This window comes from Scedosporium apiospermum (genome assembly GCF_000732125.1).
Source record: "Scedosporium apiospermum strain IHEM 14462 chromosome Unknown SEQ_SAPIO_0132, whole genome shotgun sequence".
Lineage (NCBI taxonomy): Eukaryota > Fungi > Ascomycota > Sordariomycetes > Microascales > Microascaceae > Scedosporium > Scedosporium apiospermum.
In genome coordinates, this window is record NW_015971833.1 from 21,511 (window position 1) to 38,693 (window position 17,183).

The 17,183-nt window shown below is 49.3% G+C and overlaps 2 protein-coding genes and 4 pseudogenes across 2 annotated transcripts; 3 read left to right on the forward strand and 3 right to left on the reverse strand.

Moving 5' to 3' along the window:
- Positions 1 to 560: 560 nt before the first annotated feature.
- On the forward strand, positions 561 to 929 carry SAPIO_CDS8763 (annotated as a pseudogene; the record flags this gene model as incomplete).
- A 1,282-nt stretch (positions 930 to 2,211) lies between these two features.
- On the reverse strand, positions 2,212 to 3,794 carry SAPIO_CDS8764 (FAD binding domain-containing protein; the record flags this gene model as incomplete). The annotated part of the gene is made up of 2 exons (XM_016790332.1): positions 2,212 to 3,212; positions 3,317 to 3,794. The coding sequence occupies 2 exons, from the start codon at positions 3,792 to 3,794 to the stop codon at positions 2,212 to 2,214; spliced, it is 1,479 nt and encodes a 492-aa protein (XP_016639635.1).
- Positions 3,795 to 5,931: 2,137 nt separating this feature from the next.
- On the reverse strand, positions 5,932 to 6,450 carry SAPIO_CDS8765 (annotated as a pseudogene; the record flags this gene model as incomplete).
- Positions 6,451 to 10,419: 3,969 nt separating this feature from the next.
- On the forward strand, positions 10,420 to 13,179 carry SAPIO_CDS8766 (uncharacterized protein; the record flags this gene model as incomplete). The annotated part of the gene is made up of 4 exons (XM_016790333.1): positions 10,420 to 10,657; positions 10,709 to 11,152; positions 12,151 to 12,269; positions 12,493 to 13,179. The coding sequence occupies 4 exons, from the start codon at positions 10,420 to 10,422 to the stop codon at positions 13,177 to 13,179; spliced, it is 1,488 nt and encodes a 495-aa protein (XP_016639636.1).
- Positions 13,180 to 13,233: 54 nt separating this feature from the next.
- SAPIO_CDS8767 lies at positions 13,234 to 14,433 on the reverse strand (annotated as a pseudogene; the record flags this gene model as incomplete).
- A 2,108-nt stretch (positions 14,434 to 16,541) lies between these two features.
- Positions 16,542 to 17,117, forward strand: SAPIO_CDS8768 (annotated as a pseudogene; the record flags this gene model as incomplete).
- Positions 17,118 to 17,183: the final 66 nt, after the last annotated feature.

Sequence of the window (17,183 nt, forward strand, 5' to 3'; positions counted from 1 at the left end):
GGAAGCCTGCAGAAACGAGCGGGGAATCACCTGGTGGGCTGCAACGTAATCAATCTGGGTAGTTGACTCTCCGAGGGAAGGGATAGACATATAAAGAACGGTTAAATTCTAGAGCGTTGGTAGGCCACATCGGTTATGGTGTGTATATGATTCTTTTTATTTGTCTAATTACTTATCATCGGATACTTGAGAATCTGTTTATTTACCGGGGAAACCCGTCGATTCGTGCTTTTTTTAGGTTGAAAATATAGATTCCGTATTACCCGAACTACGCTTCTGCTCCTCAGGGGCCTGGTCGGCAGCTATGTGCGTTTCTGGCGTTCATCATACGGATGAGGGAGACCTAGGGTCATACGTATTGGCCGCCTTATAGCTCTCGTCGTTGGGAGGGGCAGTGAATCACCATGGCGAGTGGACGAGGACCGTCTATATAAAGCCATGACATTCCCCGAGCTTCAACTGTCCCCAAGGCCCTCCAACTCTCCAAGCTCCAAGTGCATCATTGTCATACAACCCTCCTCCTCAAACATCTCCTAGAGAATTCTTCCACAATTCCCACAATGAAGCTCCTCCTCGCCCTCTCTCTCCTCACCCTCGCCTCAGCCTCTGTCCTGGGTCTTGACACGGACAAAGAAACTCGCGACCTTCTCGTCCGCGAGAGGATGGCCGTCAACCCGGAGGCCCAAGTCGCCCCCCTCCAAGACCGAGACCTCGAGAAGCGAGCCTGCAAGAATAACGGCTGCAAGTGCCAAAAGGTACCCCAGGGGCAGTACTGCGGCCTTTGTTGGAGGGGAAATGATTTTGTCGTCACGAAGCTAGGAAGTGGAGGGGGCTGGAACCACGTGTACGAGTGTAACAAGAATGGAGGCTGCTGCGATTATGGATATGCCAAGGACTGCGATCTGCAGAAGGATTCAATTCGGTGCTAAGCTGGTCATGGTCAAAGGGTAGTTTGAATGTTGAATATTATTGGCCGACTGTGAGGCGAGGACAGAAAGAGTCAGTAGATCCACAATATGCATCCGAGTTCTGGTGGCAGTAACAAAAAGAGGTGTTGGTGCCCAGATTCACATTCTGTAGACTGTCACGGTGTTATGGTTCTTTTCAAGTTCAGCCGTTGACAGAGTAATGGTATTAGGATGTCTTCCACTTGACACGTACATAATTGTATGCTAATGCTACGACGAAGACGTCGCGGTCTCCCAAAAGGATGACTAAGGTTTCTAGCTTCACCACTCTCGGCACGTATTGATTGGGAATAGAAGAGGGCGGCGATCTCGAGAACATACAGGGCCACTTGAGACAGGCGGGCCTCTTCGAATAGTCAACCTAGCTTATCGAAGCTAGTGACTCTACTAGTTTTATGGCCCAATCGAATTGACGTACCTGAACGGATCGGATGATGCCGTGGTGTATTCCGGTTTCTGCAGGAGAGCTAGGTGTAACCTTTGAAAAGCCTAGCTAGAGGTGGTGTGCGGATTTAGTAGAGACTCTAGCACTCGGCTTGAGTGACGTTCAGTACTAATATCCTCGCATTGGTTGCACTTTAGGAGCACAGGACAATCTTCTCAAATACTCCTCTCAAAAGTAATAGGTCATGTAAATGCGGCAGGGATAGTGGTGACACTGGTGAAGTTGCTTCCGGGCCGGGCCAGCTTCGACGAGATTTTCTCTGGATTATATCATTATAGTCGCACCATCAATCAACGTGAGGCTAATTCCGCCCACATGCGGAATTATCGGGAGAGATCTGATGTGGGGATGATTCTATAACGGTATCCACCACAAAATGCCAACAAATGAAAGTAGAGACAAGTAGCGGAACGGCTGGAAGAGGAGACAGTGAGTACGAGACTATGTTGATCAGAATCTCGCGTGGTTCCAGAAAGTCCAACCACCCATCTTTTAAACGCCGAGACAGATGGGACTGGTCGGTTTGGGCCATCACCACTATATGAAGTAAGGCGCCATTATATCAGGTAAGGGAATACATCAGTCGATAAAGAATTATCGTCTATTTCTCCAGACATGCCGACTGATGAAGAAAAATAATGGTGGGCGCACTTATATATACGGAAGACTCAGCAGGTCTACTTGAAGCTGGTCCATTCTTGAGTGAATACCTCTGGAGAGGGTTTCTAGCGCTAGTGAAGGGATTTGTATTAAAGTGGGGTGTAGTAATTAATAGAGCATTAAAGTATTAATTTCAAATCAAGGCTTAAAACCTCCAGTTCTCTTCTTCCACATTCCTTCCGCATCAACGCTCTGGGCAACGGATTGAGCAAGTTCCCGCTGAGTCGCCCTCAACCGACCAAAGATGTCTTGTCGGTAATACCCGTCATTCATAAACAAAGGAAGGTATGCGTTGGGAAGCTTTCCGCTCGCCTGGAACCCTTGAACAAGTGTATTGATGCCCTCATACGTTCGCATCATTGCTTTGTCAATCTTGTCCCTGTTCAGCTTGAACCAGTGGCTGTAGTTCAGCTCAATAATGATGCGATCAACGTCATCGTCCAGATCCAGCAAATCGCCACCCTTGGCCCGCGCGATACGAGCCATCTTCTTGGGGAAAGGTTGGTAGGCAATGTTGGCAATCACACCCGGAACCGATTGCACGCTCCCACTAATACCACGCCAGTGGCGGTGAATGGTTTCCATGACCTCGGTTCCATGTGTTGAATTCGGGAGAGGCATCGTCTCAGTGCCGATATTGTAGATGCTCCCCTTCACAACGGCGGCGTTGTTGCCTGTCAGAAGAGCGCTGTACGCCTGGGTCTTGCACGTGTTCAGGAATGGGCCAACGGAGGTGAAGTTGGCGAAGACGTCGGAGGGAACGGTCGGTCCGTCGTAGAATGCAAACATGACCCAGATATCGAGCAGTCCGACAGCTCTCACAGAAGTTAGGATCAAGCCGGCCTTCTCGTCATCGCAATACTCGGTGAAATCACGAACAGCCTTCAGCAAAGCGGATGCCGTCTTCTCATTGTCTAGGAAGACCATCGTTCCTCCCCAAATGTCGCCTTGAGGGTAGGCTTGTAGGAGGAACGAAGTGACAATTCCGTAATTATTGCCACCCCCGCGGAGGACGGAAAATAGATCTGAATTTTGGGTGCGGGATGCCGTGACGATTGTGCCGTTGGCAAGGACAACTTCATACTCCAAGATGGAATTGGCAGCCCACCCGTATTGGGCGCTCAGAAAGCTTAAGCCACCTGCCCGTAGTTAGTATGCCTCCTATTCTGAATGACGAGAAATGCCCGAGCTGTATGGGTTGAGGTTTGGGGGCTACATCGCAGTAGCCATTGGTTCACGTTACCTCCAAGAAGGAACCCTCCAACACCGACATTCCCCACGCGGCCTCCTACCACCACGAGCCCAGTCCCGTCGAGGGCGCCGAGGACATCCTCCCAGCGATTTCCGGGGCCAACCCGAACAGTCCTCGCTTTACGATCCAGCGTTACCTCATTGAGCTGTTCAGTCGAAATAAGGGGCCCGCCGTCGACACTAGAGAAGTAATCGTTGGGGTTGTGACCGCCGGACTTAATGGCGAATACCTCGTCGTTGGTTTTTAGAATATTGACGATCTGAGCCACTTCATCCGCATTGGTTGGATATAGGACGCAGGATGGCTTCAGCGCGCTGCACGCAGTGGACCAGTACTCGCTCTGTTCGACCGTGTAGGCTAGCTCGAAACGCCTATGAATCTCGATCTCTGTTGTAGAGTCGATGATCTCACACGTATCCGCAGCTGCGAACGCCGCTAAAAGCAACGAGAAAAGGGAAATCAGCATCATCCTTGCGAGAACCTGATGAATACCAACGGGAGGCGGGAGGTGTGACCCTGAGTAGGGAAGTTCTCCTACATTATGGAGGAAGCCAGTCCATTTATGTCTCGTCGCAGGAGCGGCGCCACACCCGCATCCGGAGACGATATAGATTAATATTTTTCTTCTTCATTTGACACGTAACACCGCCCACTTCAGGTGGGTGTTTTGCTTACCCTTTCTTTTCAGGTGGACGTGTTTTTTATGATCCTTTTTTTCTTTTTTTTTTTTCTTCGTTCTTTTTTTCATCCAACTTGGAGCTGAGAGCGAGAAGGTGGGGTATAGCTAGTGTTCGTATCTGCTCGTTCCTGCGTCCTGCTCATTTCCCTTCCTGCCGATCGTGAGACCGGGGCAGTGGAATCATCATCGCTTATCGCGAGCTAAGCCTAATTTGGCTCGACTATTGGACGGGACCGCAGATCGCTCCCTTTCCTGGAACGTCTTTCTCGGCAGAACCTCCCATCACTCCCGGCCCCGGCAGTCATCGGACCGCGTCAATTTTTTGGTAGGAAAACAGACAGCCGCGCCAAGACCTCCAGGGTCTGGGCCCAGGGTCGCAGCTCTTTTCATGAAATTGAAACCACCGAGGCATTAATTGCGGTGTGACGCAGGAGTGGCGCCACTGCGATCACTCAAGCACCATCTTCTCTAAATGATACCAGCAATAGATGCTGGATGGGATAGGAAAAAGCGGAGGTAGATCAAAGATGGGATTAACCGTGACCACGGGACTGACAAGCTATCTTTAACATAAAGAAGGTTCCACTACCGGATTCAGTCCTGCTTGACGTGTTTGTTGTGACCGGACATTCGAGAAATTCCGCTCAGTGCTTGCAGGGTAAGGATACTGCGCCGTCCTTCAAAGTCGACCACATTTGACAAGCGAACTTCCGTGAACTCCTCGCTACGAAGTGGGTGAGGGAGGTTGCCATTCTCCATGCGCACTCTTTTTGAAATCGGAAAATAGGGCCCAATCCTCTGTGAGAGATAATTTCGCCGCCGCGGCTATGATTCTTGCCGAGTTATTCGAAAATGGATCAATCCACACGTTTGCAAAGTCGAAGCGATTATTATTATGTCTTATAAGCTATTTATGTTCTTGAAAATTATTTCAATAGTGAAATCGTTAATCCTTCCTACCTGTTGGTTGCAAGTACTCATAAAACGCGAACTCCCCCAACTACGGGCTTTCATCTTAGATGATTCCCAATCAGTTATAGTACATCTCCCGTTACCATCATCTTTGTTTTCACTTACGACTCTAACAATAACGACTAAGTGCTGACCGATAGGAAGCCCAAGAGCAGGGTTTATAGCTGCCGGGATAGTTCCGTAGGGAGTCATAACACAAACGGTAATAGTACTGTTGATCGACACATTGATGGCGGCAGATAATAATCTGTCTTAATTTTGGTGCGATGCGGGAAGGCATCTAGTTCTAGAACATCCATAGATCTCTTAAACAAGTTAATATTAGAAATTTTTGCTAATTCTTCATCCTCCGATTCTATGCCCTGAATCTGAAAGTATTTCGGGCATCTCGCGTCTCGGTCGGCTCGGTGTTGATACAGCATTCCCCAACGGAGCGAGAGGAAAGAAATAGCTCTGGTCCAGTCCCACTCGATGTACCTAGGATACTACCGTCGGCTGTTTTCTCGAACAAGGAGAATGCCTTTGAATATAGCTGATGATCTGGGATAAAGTTAAAGAGATGATATGGAGCATGCGAGCAGCAATGGAAAAGCAGACGGGCGCAAAATCTAATCCGGCACTGGAAGAGTGTAAGACGCCAAGAGCTCATTGCAGATCGATTGATGAAATAGACTTTTCGACCCTTTCTCGAACTCGGCAAGGGACGGCACGAACTACAATGAATAAGATTCAGCGAAGAAATCTCGGAGCTTAGGAGCGTGGGAAAGGTGAGTCGAGACGCTGTACGTTCTTGTGGTTTCTCTAGCGCGAACGGAAAAAAAAAAAAAAAAAAAAAAAAAAAAAAAATGAGAGAGAGAGAGAATGAATCATTTAGCTGCGATAACGGCTCTTTCTAAGTATTGTGGCTTGAACCTAGGTATGCGAGGAATTGTTGACAGTATGGCCGTGTCCCATTCTAATCGCGAGGTACGGGAGTAAGAGTTTCACGAGCCCTATCCACGGCTCGCTCATGAGCCAAGTGGGCGTCGAAGCCCCCGATTTGGTCCTCCCGGCGGGCCTCGAAACCCATTTCAAGGGCTGCCTTAGCCGCTTTCATATCCTCGTGATCGTCTGGAAAGATAAGATTCCCATCTAAATCCGTCTCAGTACGGCATTCCTCGAAGTCATCCGCTATAAGCTGGTAGAAATCATCAGGTTCTGGCTGCTGAACCCCCGGCTTCATCAACTCCACATGAAGCTTAGGACCGTGATTAAAGAAGCCTCGTGTGTGGAGCCGCGGCCCAACCCACTCGACGTTCGGATTGAAGCTGGATAGATTTCCTCCTCTGCAGTCGTTGAAAGAAGGGTTATACGTGGCTGGTTGCTTCTCCACGTAGCGTAGGAATTCATTAAAGTTGCAAAGTCCATCGGGAAGGCGGCCAATCATGCCAGGCGCAATTCGAGTCTTCCCAGGACCGTATAGAACGAATTGCATCTTGTAGATGTAGTAACAATGCACCATATCGTAGCCGATTACGGACTGCATGGGGGAGGAGTTAATAGAAAGATGCCCGGAATACCGTTTCTAAGGCAGAGATTGCAGATGCGATAGCTTCGAAGTATAATTTCGGGTTTGCGCAAAAACGAATTGTGTAAAGGGGAGAAGCGTTTCAGCTGATGGTGAGGTGTGTTCTTCACGTTCTCACGAGGTGGTAGTGCTGCTCTGGATGTTTGGGGTATCGTTACTGGTGAAAGAATAGAGAGGAAAAGCCTCATCGGGGAGAGGTGAGCGACGGTATTTATAATTTGGTTTCCGCAGCTGCTGAATATTCACCTGGCCAGCTATAGCGACAGCCTCGTCGTGGCGATTCACGTATCTGCCCAATTGCTGCTAGAACTGGGCAATTGGTATCCAAGTCCAGAATCAGCGTACCTTTTGCTCATGATATTGACGCTTACCTCGTCAATGGAGCAGACCAACTATGGTTCGGTCCTTAATCCTTCTCTTGATTCTTACAAAACTTACCAATTTCAAAAGCTGGGTGTTTTTGATAACAAGGAGTGTATTGAGATTTCTCGAGAGCTGAACTAAACGTCAAAATATCCAACTGGCATAAGATTTTGTATCAAGGGTTCGTCAGTTGCTTGTGTCATCCGTGACCCCACGCTCTGGCTATGAAGTGTTCCAAAATATTCAACAAGGCGAACAATACCTTTCGCGTTTTATTCTTGCTTCGAGTAAAATAACTCATTTCTCTTGAGACTTTTCCTGCCTAGGTTAATTAGAATCCCACTCATTGTGGTTTTCTGGTTGTTCATAAAGCGTTTAGTAGAAGCACGATTCTTGTAACCGCCTGGTTTAACTACATACTCCACCTTGGTTCCAATTTCGATCATCGATCATTGAAAAGAGAGATGCAAAGTCAACGCGGGGCCAGCCAAAAGTAAAGACAAGCGACTGTCGTGGACTCGTGGGCAAGCCTGAGAGAGTTCGACGCGGATGATTTAGACGACGTGGGATCCTGAGTACCCCGATTTAATGTTTTGGTAAATGTGTATTTACCAATCTCTTCCTACGGCGGCACTCCCCATGGTGTAGTGCTATAGAAAAAGGCCGGCTGGCTTTACATAGCCTTGATTACGCGTAGGGGCCTCGTTGCCAGGAATTACAGGCGAGGGAAGAGAGTCTTGAGCGGCAGTGCATTTCCCATCTAAGCGACACCCTCAAGATATTACGCTGGCCAAGCTCCGATAGGGGAGTTACAGAGACGAACTGTATCTGCTACTGGTCTGAAGAAACATATCCAAGGCCACCCTCGAACCATCAGATCTCGGCACCTTCACTTATACATGTGGAAGGTGAACACCGTTGCAGCGCAACACTCGCAGTCGGCAGCGGGATCCACAAATAACTATGAAGCGAAACTGCCTGATCCGAGTGGAGGTCTATGATGCCCCAATCACCCCTCCCATTTACATCTACGAACTGCGCGAGGAAGCTCGAAGTTACTCGCTTACGGCCTCGGAGCACTCGGCATTCTGCGAAAGAGAAATTCAACCACGATCAGTGGGACTTTGGTAAAGGAGATGGAGTCTAGAGCAGTCGTTCTCAACAACTATTAATCCTCACGGCATTTCCTCAATGTACCAACATTTTAACTTAACGGATATCATAAAGCTACCCCGCCGCTACAAGTTTACTTCCCGCCCACCTATCCTTGATCAGACAGCGGGTTAACAATTCTGCCGGGGCCATCCTGTCCCGTAATGCTGCACGAGTCCAGAATGACGAGAGTTGGGGAGCTTCCTTTTTTTTTTTTTTTTTTTTTTTTTTTTTTTCTTTTTTTTTTTTTTTTCGTGAACCCCTTCCAAAAACTACACACGGTCGCCATCCATGATCACTATCGAGATATCCTATCCTTCGGGCTCCTCATCGGAATTTCACAGAGGAAGACTTGTAGTTGCTGTGAGTGAGTGAAACTCCAAGCCACCATCCACAAGCACGTGATATTTACACAAAGGCTAATGAGTCAGCATGGAGAAATTGTGCGAGCAAAATCAACAAAGTGATTGAGCAAATCTTAGAATTTGGTGAAACGAAGGAACTGTTTGGGTAGTTATATGCCCTAACGGCATACATTACAGTTACAGAAATGAACGTGAACCCATTCAGGCTCTTTTTGAGGCCAGAAGCAGAGTGGTTTTCGGTCGGGATGGCATCCTCATTTCCCGATCTGGGCCTAGATGATGGCGATCTCTTGATGCCTCGGCCCTGCAGCGATGGTCTCAAGCCAGGGTGTAAAGTTTTCTATTCTCCTACGACGGATAGCTCGCAAAGATCACAGCTATCGGTTGCGGATGATGCTTTTCTCGCGACCGAAAAAGGAAAAGATCTGAAGGATCAAGTTCTTGTTTTCCAATACAGGGGCAAGTTCCACGCCATTGACCATGTAAGTGTATCCCTGTGTGTCAGCTGCCAAACTTCACCGGATATGTTCTGTCTATGACAGCGAATACTAATCGTCTATTGCCTAGCGCTGTCCACATTCATCGTACCCCCTCTCTCGAGGCACTCCTTTTGACATTGAAGATTTCGGAATCGCTCTAAGTGCAGGGCTAACATGTCCTAAACACGGCTGGTCTTTTGACATATTTTCAGGCATGTCTGATCGGGGACATTACAAGCTCGGTGTGTGGGAAGTACAGCTACGTGATATCCAGGACGCTGCTCCGGGGAGCACAGATAAGGAGGTGTGGGTAAGAAGAAAGCAAAGGATGGGATAGAGTTCTTTCGGAGCCAAGGACTATTGATGAGAATCACCAAACAATCCCGAGATCAGAGTGATGCTTTGAGAAGTGATATCGACGCGGCGTACGTGGTGATTCTCTGATATGTTCAGCAGCATGGGCTCCGCCCGCCGGGATGTTCTGCGAACGGCTGCAAGCGATTCTCGCTGTCGTTACCGCATCGAGCCAACCCATTTCTTAAATCATTTAATGGTACCCCATATATGACCGCTTCCTCTCAAGATTCTGTAATCTTTGCACTCATGTGTAGGGGGAAGCACCCAGCGGGCTCTTCAAGCATACGCCGGGGCAACGTGTGCTGAGCTAACTCGGAAATCTGTCGACGAGACTCCTGTAATATGACCCTCGTTTCGGTCGCTAGGACTGCCCACTCCAGTCTTCTTCTATAGAAAGTAGATCCCGACTCCATCTGGGTCGTGGGTGTTGTCGTGTTTCCGGAGCTGGTTGTCGCGTCACTGTTAAGTGTATTGCCGGCATCATCTAGCCAAGGATCCATTGCTGAAAGAGAATATCGACGAGCAGATGAAGTGTAATCAACCTTAGATCACTAGGTGCAGTAAGGAACACACGGCTGGGTGAGTGCCCACTTGGGGGCAATCATTATGGTTGATCTTTTGCTCGCTAGGACGATTGCCTGGTGGTTCGGTTCTACAGCTTTCCGGCCTATGAGAATGAGGAATTAGTTAAACTGTGACATAATTAACTGTCACTAGCAAGCAGTATTATTTGCTGATGTCGAAAGGAACACAACAGGCTCGGCTTTTGCTCTTGTTAAGTGTCGAATCAGTTTAAGATCCATAATGCAGACCAGAGTGGCGCAGTGGATGCATACAGCTTCGGCTGTGTCTTGGTGGTGAGAGGCGTGGCCAACTCGTCAGATTGTTAGAGCCGCGCCACTGCCCCGCCAACTTCCCAAAAAGGAAAAACGCAGCGCTCGATGGAAATCTCCCGTTGTGAAGGCCCCCCCCCCCCCCCCCCCTGACGACATCTATTAAAACAAGGGTCTCTTCCGCGCCGGCGAGACATTTTTGGGCATTACGTTCGTAACTACAGATACCCTCATCGGGCACCTTCTCCCATTTCCGGAATTCAAGGATTCAAAATATCAGATCTCTTGTGCATTCCCCAAGTTCAACGACATCACCAGCAACATATTATGGGCTCCTCAAACTCCAAACTCATCCTTCCTCAAATATCAGAGCACACTGCAAAAAATGGCATGCCTCCCGTGATCCGCGTCACCCAGAAAAAATCATGGAAAGAAATCATATGTTTCCTCAGCGAGCCCGGCGCTGATCCTTTATACTGCATCAACCTCCCCGATGGTTTGTGGGGAAACATGACCCTTCATGACGGACCCGACCCTACGTCTCCCCCTCTCGCCCACGCAGTAGGTGAGGGAAGGGGAAGAGTCGACTCTGGAATTACTCTGCCTGTGTTACCAGGAGCTGAAGGTGATCCTACGGCCAACAAAGAGATCCTGCGCTGGAGGGTCGGAAAGAAGGAGACCTTCTGGTTTGCCATGGATGTGGGTCAGGGCGCTGACCGGCGACTGGAGCGTTTCGAATGGCGACGTTCTCACGGAGATGAAGTCAAGAGTATCGGCGAGTCTAGCTGGGGCTGGAAACTTGTTCGGTTGGGAGCCACAAGGGCAGGTGCCGGGAGTCATGATGATAGCGATCACGGCGATGTCAATCACACGACAGGCAGAGCCAGCGATGGCAAGGAGGTGGTTGCTGTGTGGGCGGACAGTAAAAGCTGGAAGACACTCACCAAGGTGGGCGAGCTTCACCTCTGCGGGAGCGGTTCGACGGGTGAGTTGGGAACGTCCTGGGCGCTGATGGTTGTCATGAGTTGCATGTGCATCTGGCAGAAGATGGTGCAGTTAGGTAATGCGACATGATTAGTTTTGATGCTAGGGGGGGCAGTTGGGAATGAGATCACATACAAAGAAAATACTCCCGAATGGACCAACTTTGTTATATCTCTCAACCTTGCATTCATGCTTTCTTATTACTTCAGGCCTTCAGCGCCGATCGGGGCGGCCCACGCAGCTATTAGGCAAATATCTCGGGCGGCCTGGGCAGCAGGATTATTCGAGGTCTCTGCCACCCGAATCTCTGATTACCTTCCCATGGCTTCTTCCAACTATAACCTGCTGAAGCTGATCTCTACGTGGCCAAGGTTATATTATATGTCTGGCGGGATAAGGAATACTTCTTAATTCTGCGATCTCCCTCCAGAGCACTTTGAAACAAGGAACTAGGCTTTAACGTTGTTGGTAAGCAAGACACCGCTGGGAAGAGTCAGGCAGACGGTACTTCCAATGGGATTTCCAATAGATCCACCTATTTGCAGGACCCACGGCTGCCAATCCATACCGCAAAGGGGAACATTCGGTTTTATTATGTAGTAGGAAGAAGGTCCGCCTACTGCCTGGATGGAGATACTTTAACTCCGGGCCGCTGACAAGGACTGTATTGTTCGGTTAAAGCAAATCTTCATATTATAATTTTTGCTTCCGAGGATTATTTCTGAATGCAAAATAATGGGTGATATGAACTGAGCCGATTTCTATTGACATTGAAGAGCCCTTGCGTAAGTTGTTGGCTTATTAATTTGGTGATAACAAGTGCCAGCTCCAATTTCGTTGAGACAATGAATGATGCGACAACTTAAGAGACTTAGACCTTAGATAACGGCTTTGAGACTTCGTAAGCATCAACACATAATCGCGGAAGTATTCCTTTCAGTCAGGTGATTTGGCACAATTATAAATCTCCTTGCTCCCCTCCCAAACCCCAACTCCGCACTTGAGTTGAGGAGGAATACACTTTGCAGAGGTTGCCCTCCCTCAATACGATGCTGACGATTGGCATATTCCCAGCCTCTGGTGGGCTTGGCACCAGTACCTACACTCATCTCCTCAAGAATGTTCCCGGGAATAAAGTTATCTTGATCAGCCGTTTTCCTGACAAGGTTCCGAACACGTACGTCCAAGACGGAGTACGTCTTCGTCAGGCAGCGTACGAATCCGATCCTGAAGATATAGAGAAGACCTTCGCCGATATCGATGTGCTGTTTCTCATTTCTTACCCAAGCCACGTCCATGAGTACCGTTCGAAGGCAAGTTGATGTGACTTTCTCTCCTGTTCTCTCCCGCATTCTTAGATGTCACGATGAATTGGTTTGGTCCTCAAAAGAATCTAAGATCGTGTGATAATTACAGGTCCAATTGCCGGTAATAAACGCTGCAGTTCGCGCTGGGGTAAAACACATATTCTACAGCTCCCTTGGCTTCGCCGGAAACCTCACGGATCACTCTTGTGCCGTTGTGATGCAGGCTCATCTTGATTCTGAGCGGCATCTGGCGAGTCTCGCCGCCTCCCACCTCGGTTTCACCTACACCAGCATCCGGGAGGGGTTGTACTCGGAGTCCTTTCCCATATACACCGCATTCTTCGATCTTCAGAACCCGTCGGATGAGATACGCATTCCACATGACGGCTCAGGGCCGGGAATCTCTTGGGTGAAGCGTGACGAGCTGGGCGAGGCCACAGCTAAACTGATCGAGAAATATGCGTCGCAGCCGGAAGCATTTCAATATGTGAACAACAAAGTGCTATTGACCGGAAACAGGGCTTGGTCATTAACCGACACCGTCAAGTGTCTTGGCCAGGCTATCGGCAAGGATGTCAGGATCATCAAAGTGGATGTGGACGAATACGCTAGCCAACCCCAGGTCGTTGGGCGCTTTGGGTCAGTGGAGATGGGAAAATCGTGGGCGACGGCATGGGAAGCAATCCGAGATGGAGAGACAGAAGTTGTGACCCCCACACTATTGGAAATACTGGGCAGGGTGCCTGAGGAATTCGACAAAACGATCAGGGACTTGGTTACGAAGGCTCATGAATGAACTGGGCGATGGCAGTTTGCTCTAGACGAATGATTCTATTTATATTCAGAGAAGCTACGCCCACTCGATACGGAATAGAAGGTACCCACTTTCGTCCTCACGACCTATACCCTTCCGTTTCTCTAGCTCCTCTGTACGTAGAATCTTTAATCTCCGGCCTTCGCTGGTCTGGGGCGAGTCGGTGGACTCGAATGCTGTCTTGACGGTGGCACTGATTCCGTTGAAACGTCCGTTCTGACGGATAGATGCAAGGAGCCAAAATATCCCGTCTGGCGCCAGGAGGCGAAAAGCGCAATCTCGCAGTAGTGTCGCATGCTCGGGCCCATAAACAACATCGGCAGCAACCAACATGTTGGCAGGTCTATTAAGCGGCGGATCCAGCACGGGAGACGACCAGTCGAGGAGAGCCGTTTCTACCGGAAGACCGTTTTCCTCAATATTAGACCGCAGGTTTTCGAGGACTTGGGGGTTATAATCTGTTGATATCACCGTGGGGTCTACGAAGCCAAGTCGAGGGAGGGCAGAACTCAAAACCAGACTAACAAGTCCTGTTCCTGCACCCAGCTCGATAATGCGAGGGGAAGGACCTAGTCTGTCCCTGTCGAGGCCCAAGGTTAGGGACGACGAACAAATGAGATCAGAGAAGATTATTGACGCTCCCCAGATTTGCAAACCGACATCATCATGGTCGCTGGCGTTCGTACCAGCTAGTCTGTCGCGAAGCCGTATATTGAGGGGCCCCGAAGCCGTCCGCTTCGGAAGCACGATATCAAAGTTAAACTCATGGATGAAACTGTCGTCCGAATCCTCTTCCAGCGGGTCTTCAGACATGCTCATGGAAAAGAGCGACTCTAGTATGCAAGCGGCCTGGTCGACGACAAATTGGCTTGTAATCTCCTCCCCATCGCGCAGCAGTGTATCGGCACGGCCGATGAAGCCCGTTAACCACCTCTCGGCGAAACCACGTTCGAACGCATCAGCTCTTAGTTTCTTAAGCGTTTCTTCTCTACTGGCAGAAGGTTTCTTTTTATTGTCGACTTCAGAGGCGTAACCCGAATCGACGGCTGGTGCTGGGCTTCGTGAGACAAGGCGCGACGAGGAATTCCGATCCAGTGAGACAGGCACGGGCAGGGGGCAGTAGATGGCAGATAGATTCTCCAACGCTGAAAGAATCTGGTTTTTGGTAAGCGATTCCGTAGCTCGGAGGGAAGGTAAACTGCTTGATGGCAGTTGTGGGTGTTTCTCAGCTTTCATCTTTTCTTGGTTCTATCCGAAGCTGGACGTCTGGTGGTGGTGATATAGGGAGTGGCGTTACGTTGGTCGAGAACACTAGAGAACAGGGTGAGGGACCAAAGTGGGAGAGGACGAGAACATAGAACGACACCAGAGCGAAGAGCAAGAAAGAGGGGATGAAAACCACCATCGCCTAGTATTATTAGAGCACTTCAATTGGACCTTGTAAGGTTCATCCGGAAGAAGAAGTTGAAAATCATCATCGCCAAGTAATATTAAAGCTCTTGGATTGGACCCCTGCGGTATCATTTATACCCTAAGGTGAGCTAGGGCGCAGACCCGCCCGCTTAATACCCACTTAGTTTGGGTTTGATGCCATCGTGAAAAATTTGCTACATCTCGGAAAATTTTTTCAAGCTGAAGGAGAAACAGAGTGCCTTTGTGCTTGACTAGTACACCTAGGAAAGATGGACGAAGAACCAATAATAAGGCCCAGGATAAAAATAGAAAATAAAATAAAATAAAATAAAAGGGTCTACTGGAACGCTCTCCGTTGAGTCACGTCTCCGATAAGATGCTCCCCATGACCCCCTCTGGCGCAGTTGGTGGATTCTTCAATCCCCGAATCTGATCCACAAAAGTAGATTTTGTCCCTTCGCAGATTAGGTCCAATCACTGAAAACCTTATCCCCACGCCGGATGGCGACAAGGGCCTTGCGGATATGACGTATCGAGGTATACTCCGTCTGGCAGGTCAATGTTGGTCACATCTTTTGAGGCTCTGGGCTGTGTCGTTGGAGCAACGTGTTGGACTGATTGGCAATGATGTCAAAAAGGGCAAAACTAGCCTTCTAGAAACTTTCCCGGATGGACCAATTACAAAATGCCTGGAGTAATACGGATGGATTCCACTTTGTAAGCTATGGAGTACACCATATAATCTAAATACAAGGCCTTGCCGACTTCCCTTTCAGTTCATTTTAGCATCCGGTTCCCCTTGCTAATTCCTTGATCCAGCCTTTCGCGGTCCACCTGCCAAAATCAAATGCTGCGAAAGTTGAAAAGGTAAAACTAGTGAAAAGGCGCTTCAGGGCCGCCAGGGGCAATGCGCCGCGTACACAACTCTATGAACATCGGGTCCCCACTCTGTGCTGATCTAATAGTAGATTCTGATCTTGGTGGACTCAGTTCTCTAGCAAAGTCAGCACAGTGAATTTCCGATGGCCGGAATGGTAACGATCAACGAGAACTCTGAAATATTGGCAAAGAAACAATCCTACGGGCCGCCGCAATGGCTGCACACGATATGATTTGGGAATGGGAACTACAGAACCGGCTGTGATAACCAAGGCTATCATTCAATACTTCTAAGAACCTGCCTCTCGTCGAGTTTACGGTCGAAGCCTCGGCCATGCGAAAATAATGATCCTTAGGCAACATTCACACTTCACTTTATGTCCTTGAGTGTGAGCCATGATACTATCAAAATTTGAACTCGATGGTAGACCCACGAAGGCTGGATGAGATGAGCGGAACTGCCGACTCGGCATCTGGTATTCGCAGGTTCGGAATTTCAATTCCCCTGTTCTAGCGGGGGCTAAACACACTTTGACCCCTCCCCGCCTCTGCGGCATAACGCAGAGGGGCACCTAGGAGTACTTCCACCCCGCAGGCAGACGGGAAAGACCGGTACCAGTTCTTGTCTCGAATTATTTTCTCGCGTCATCGCTTAAGATATAGCTAAAACAAAGGCGTCATCGGCGAGAACCCGGATTTGTCGGGATTGCCTCTTTCACCACTGCCCCCAGCACACGGCAGTCAGATCCCGGGTGCTGGTATTGACTGCGTTCCTGGGCATCATTGGCTCCTTCAGCGGGGCTGGTGGGCACTGAGCGTCGCGGCTGGGGATCAGACGATGATTTCTTTCGGCATGCGCATCCTCCCCTTATGATGATTATGACCGGTCCGATAACTCCCCGTCTAGTCCTGGCAATGAATCCTGTCTTTTCTCCTGCGGGAGGAATAAATATAAGCTGGACGGCCATTTCTATTCCGATTTACCTGTGTGGAAAATCCAAAAGGTCTTAACTTCTTACCCAATCAAGTACCGCACAATATCACACACCAAGATGGCTCCTTCACTACATCCACTCATTGACAACGGCATTACCAAGGGGAAGGAGGATTTCCAGGGCGGGAAACTACGATGCCACTGCAGCACCAATCCTGTTGAGGTTTCGCTCAAGGGTAACGTCCTGCATAACCACGCCTGTGGATGCTCCAAATGCTGGAAGCCTAAGGGAAGCCTCTTCTCCATCATTGCCGTCACCCCTACCGACAATCTCCAGGTGACAGCAAACGGGGACAAGCTATACGTCGTCGACTCCAATGCTGCCATCCAGAGGAACGCCTGTAATGAATGCGGCGTACATCTCTTCGGCCGCATCCACAATGACCACCCGTTCAAGGGCCTAGACTTCGTTCACGTCGAACTATCCGACGATGAAGGGTGGCAGGAGCCTCAGTTCGCCGCTTTTGTCTCTTCAATCATCGAACAAGGTTTCCATCCCAAGGGTATCGACGACGTGCGTGCCAAGCTCGAATCTGTTGGCCTCAACACCTATGACAGCTTGTCCCCGCCGCTTATGGACGCCATCGCGACTTGGAATGCACAGAGGGCGGGACTCTTGCCCGCAGAGCTTTAAATTCCGCCCCGTTATGGACTCGCTGGAGTTGGGCGTTGGAAATGGTGTGGAATCGGTGAAACAGTA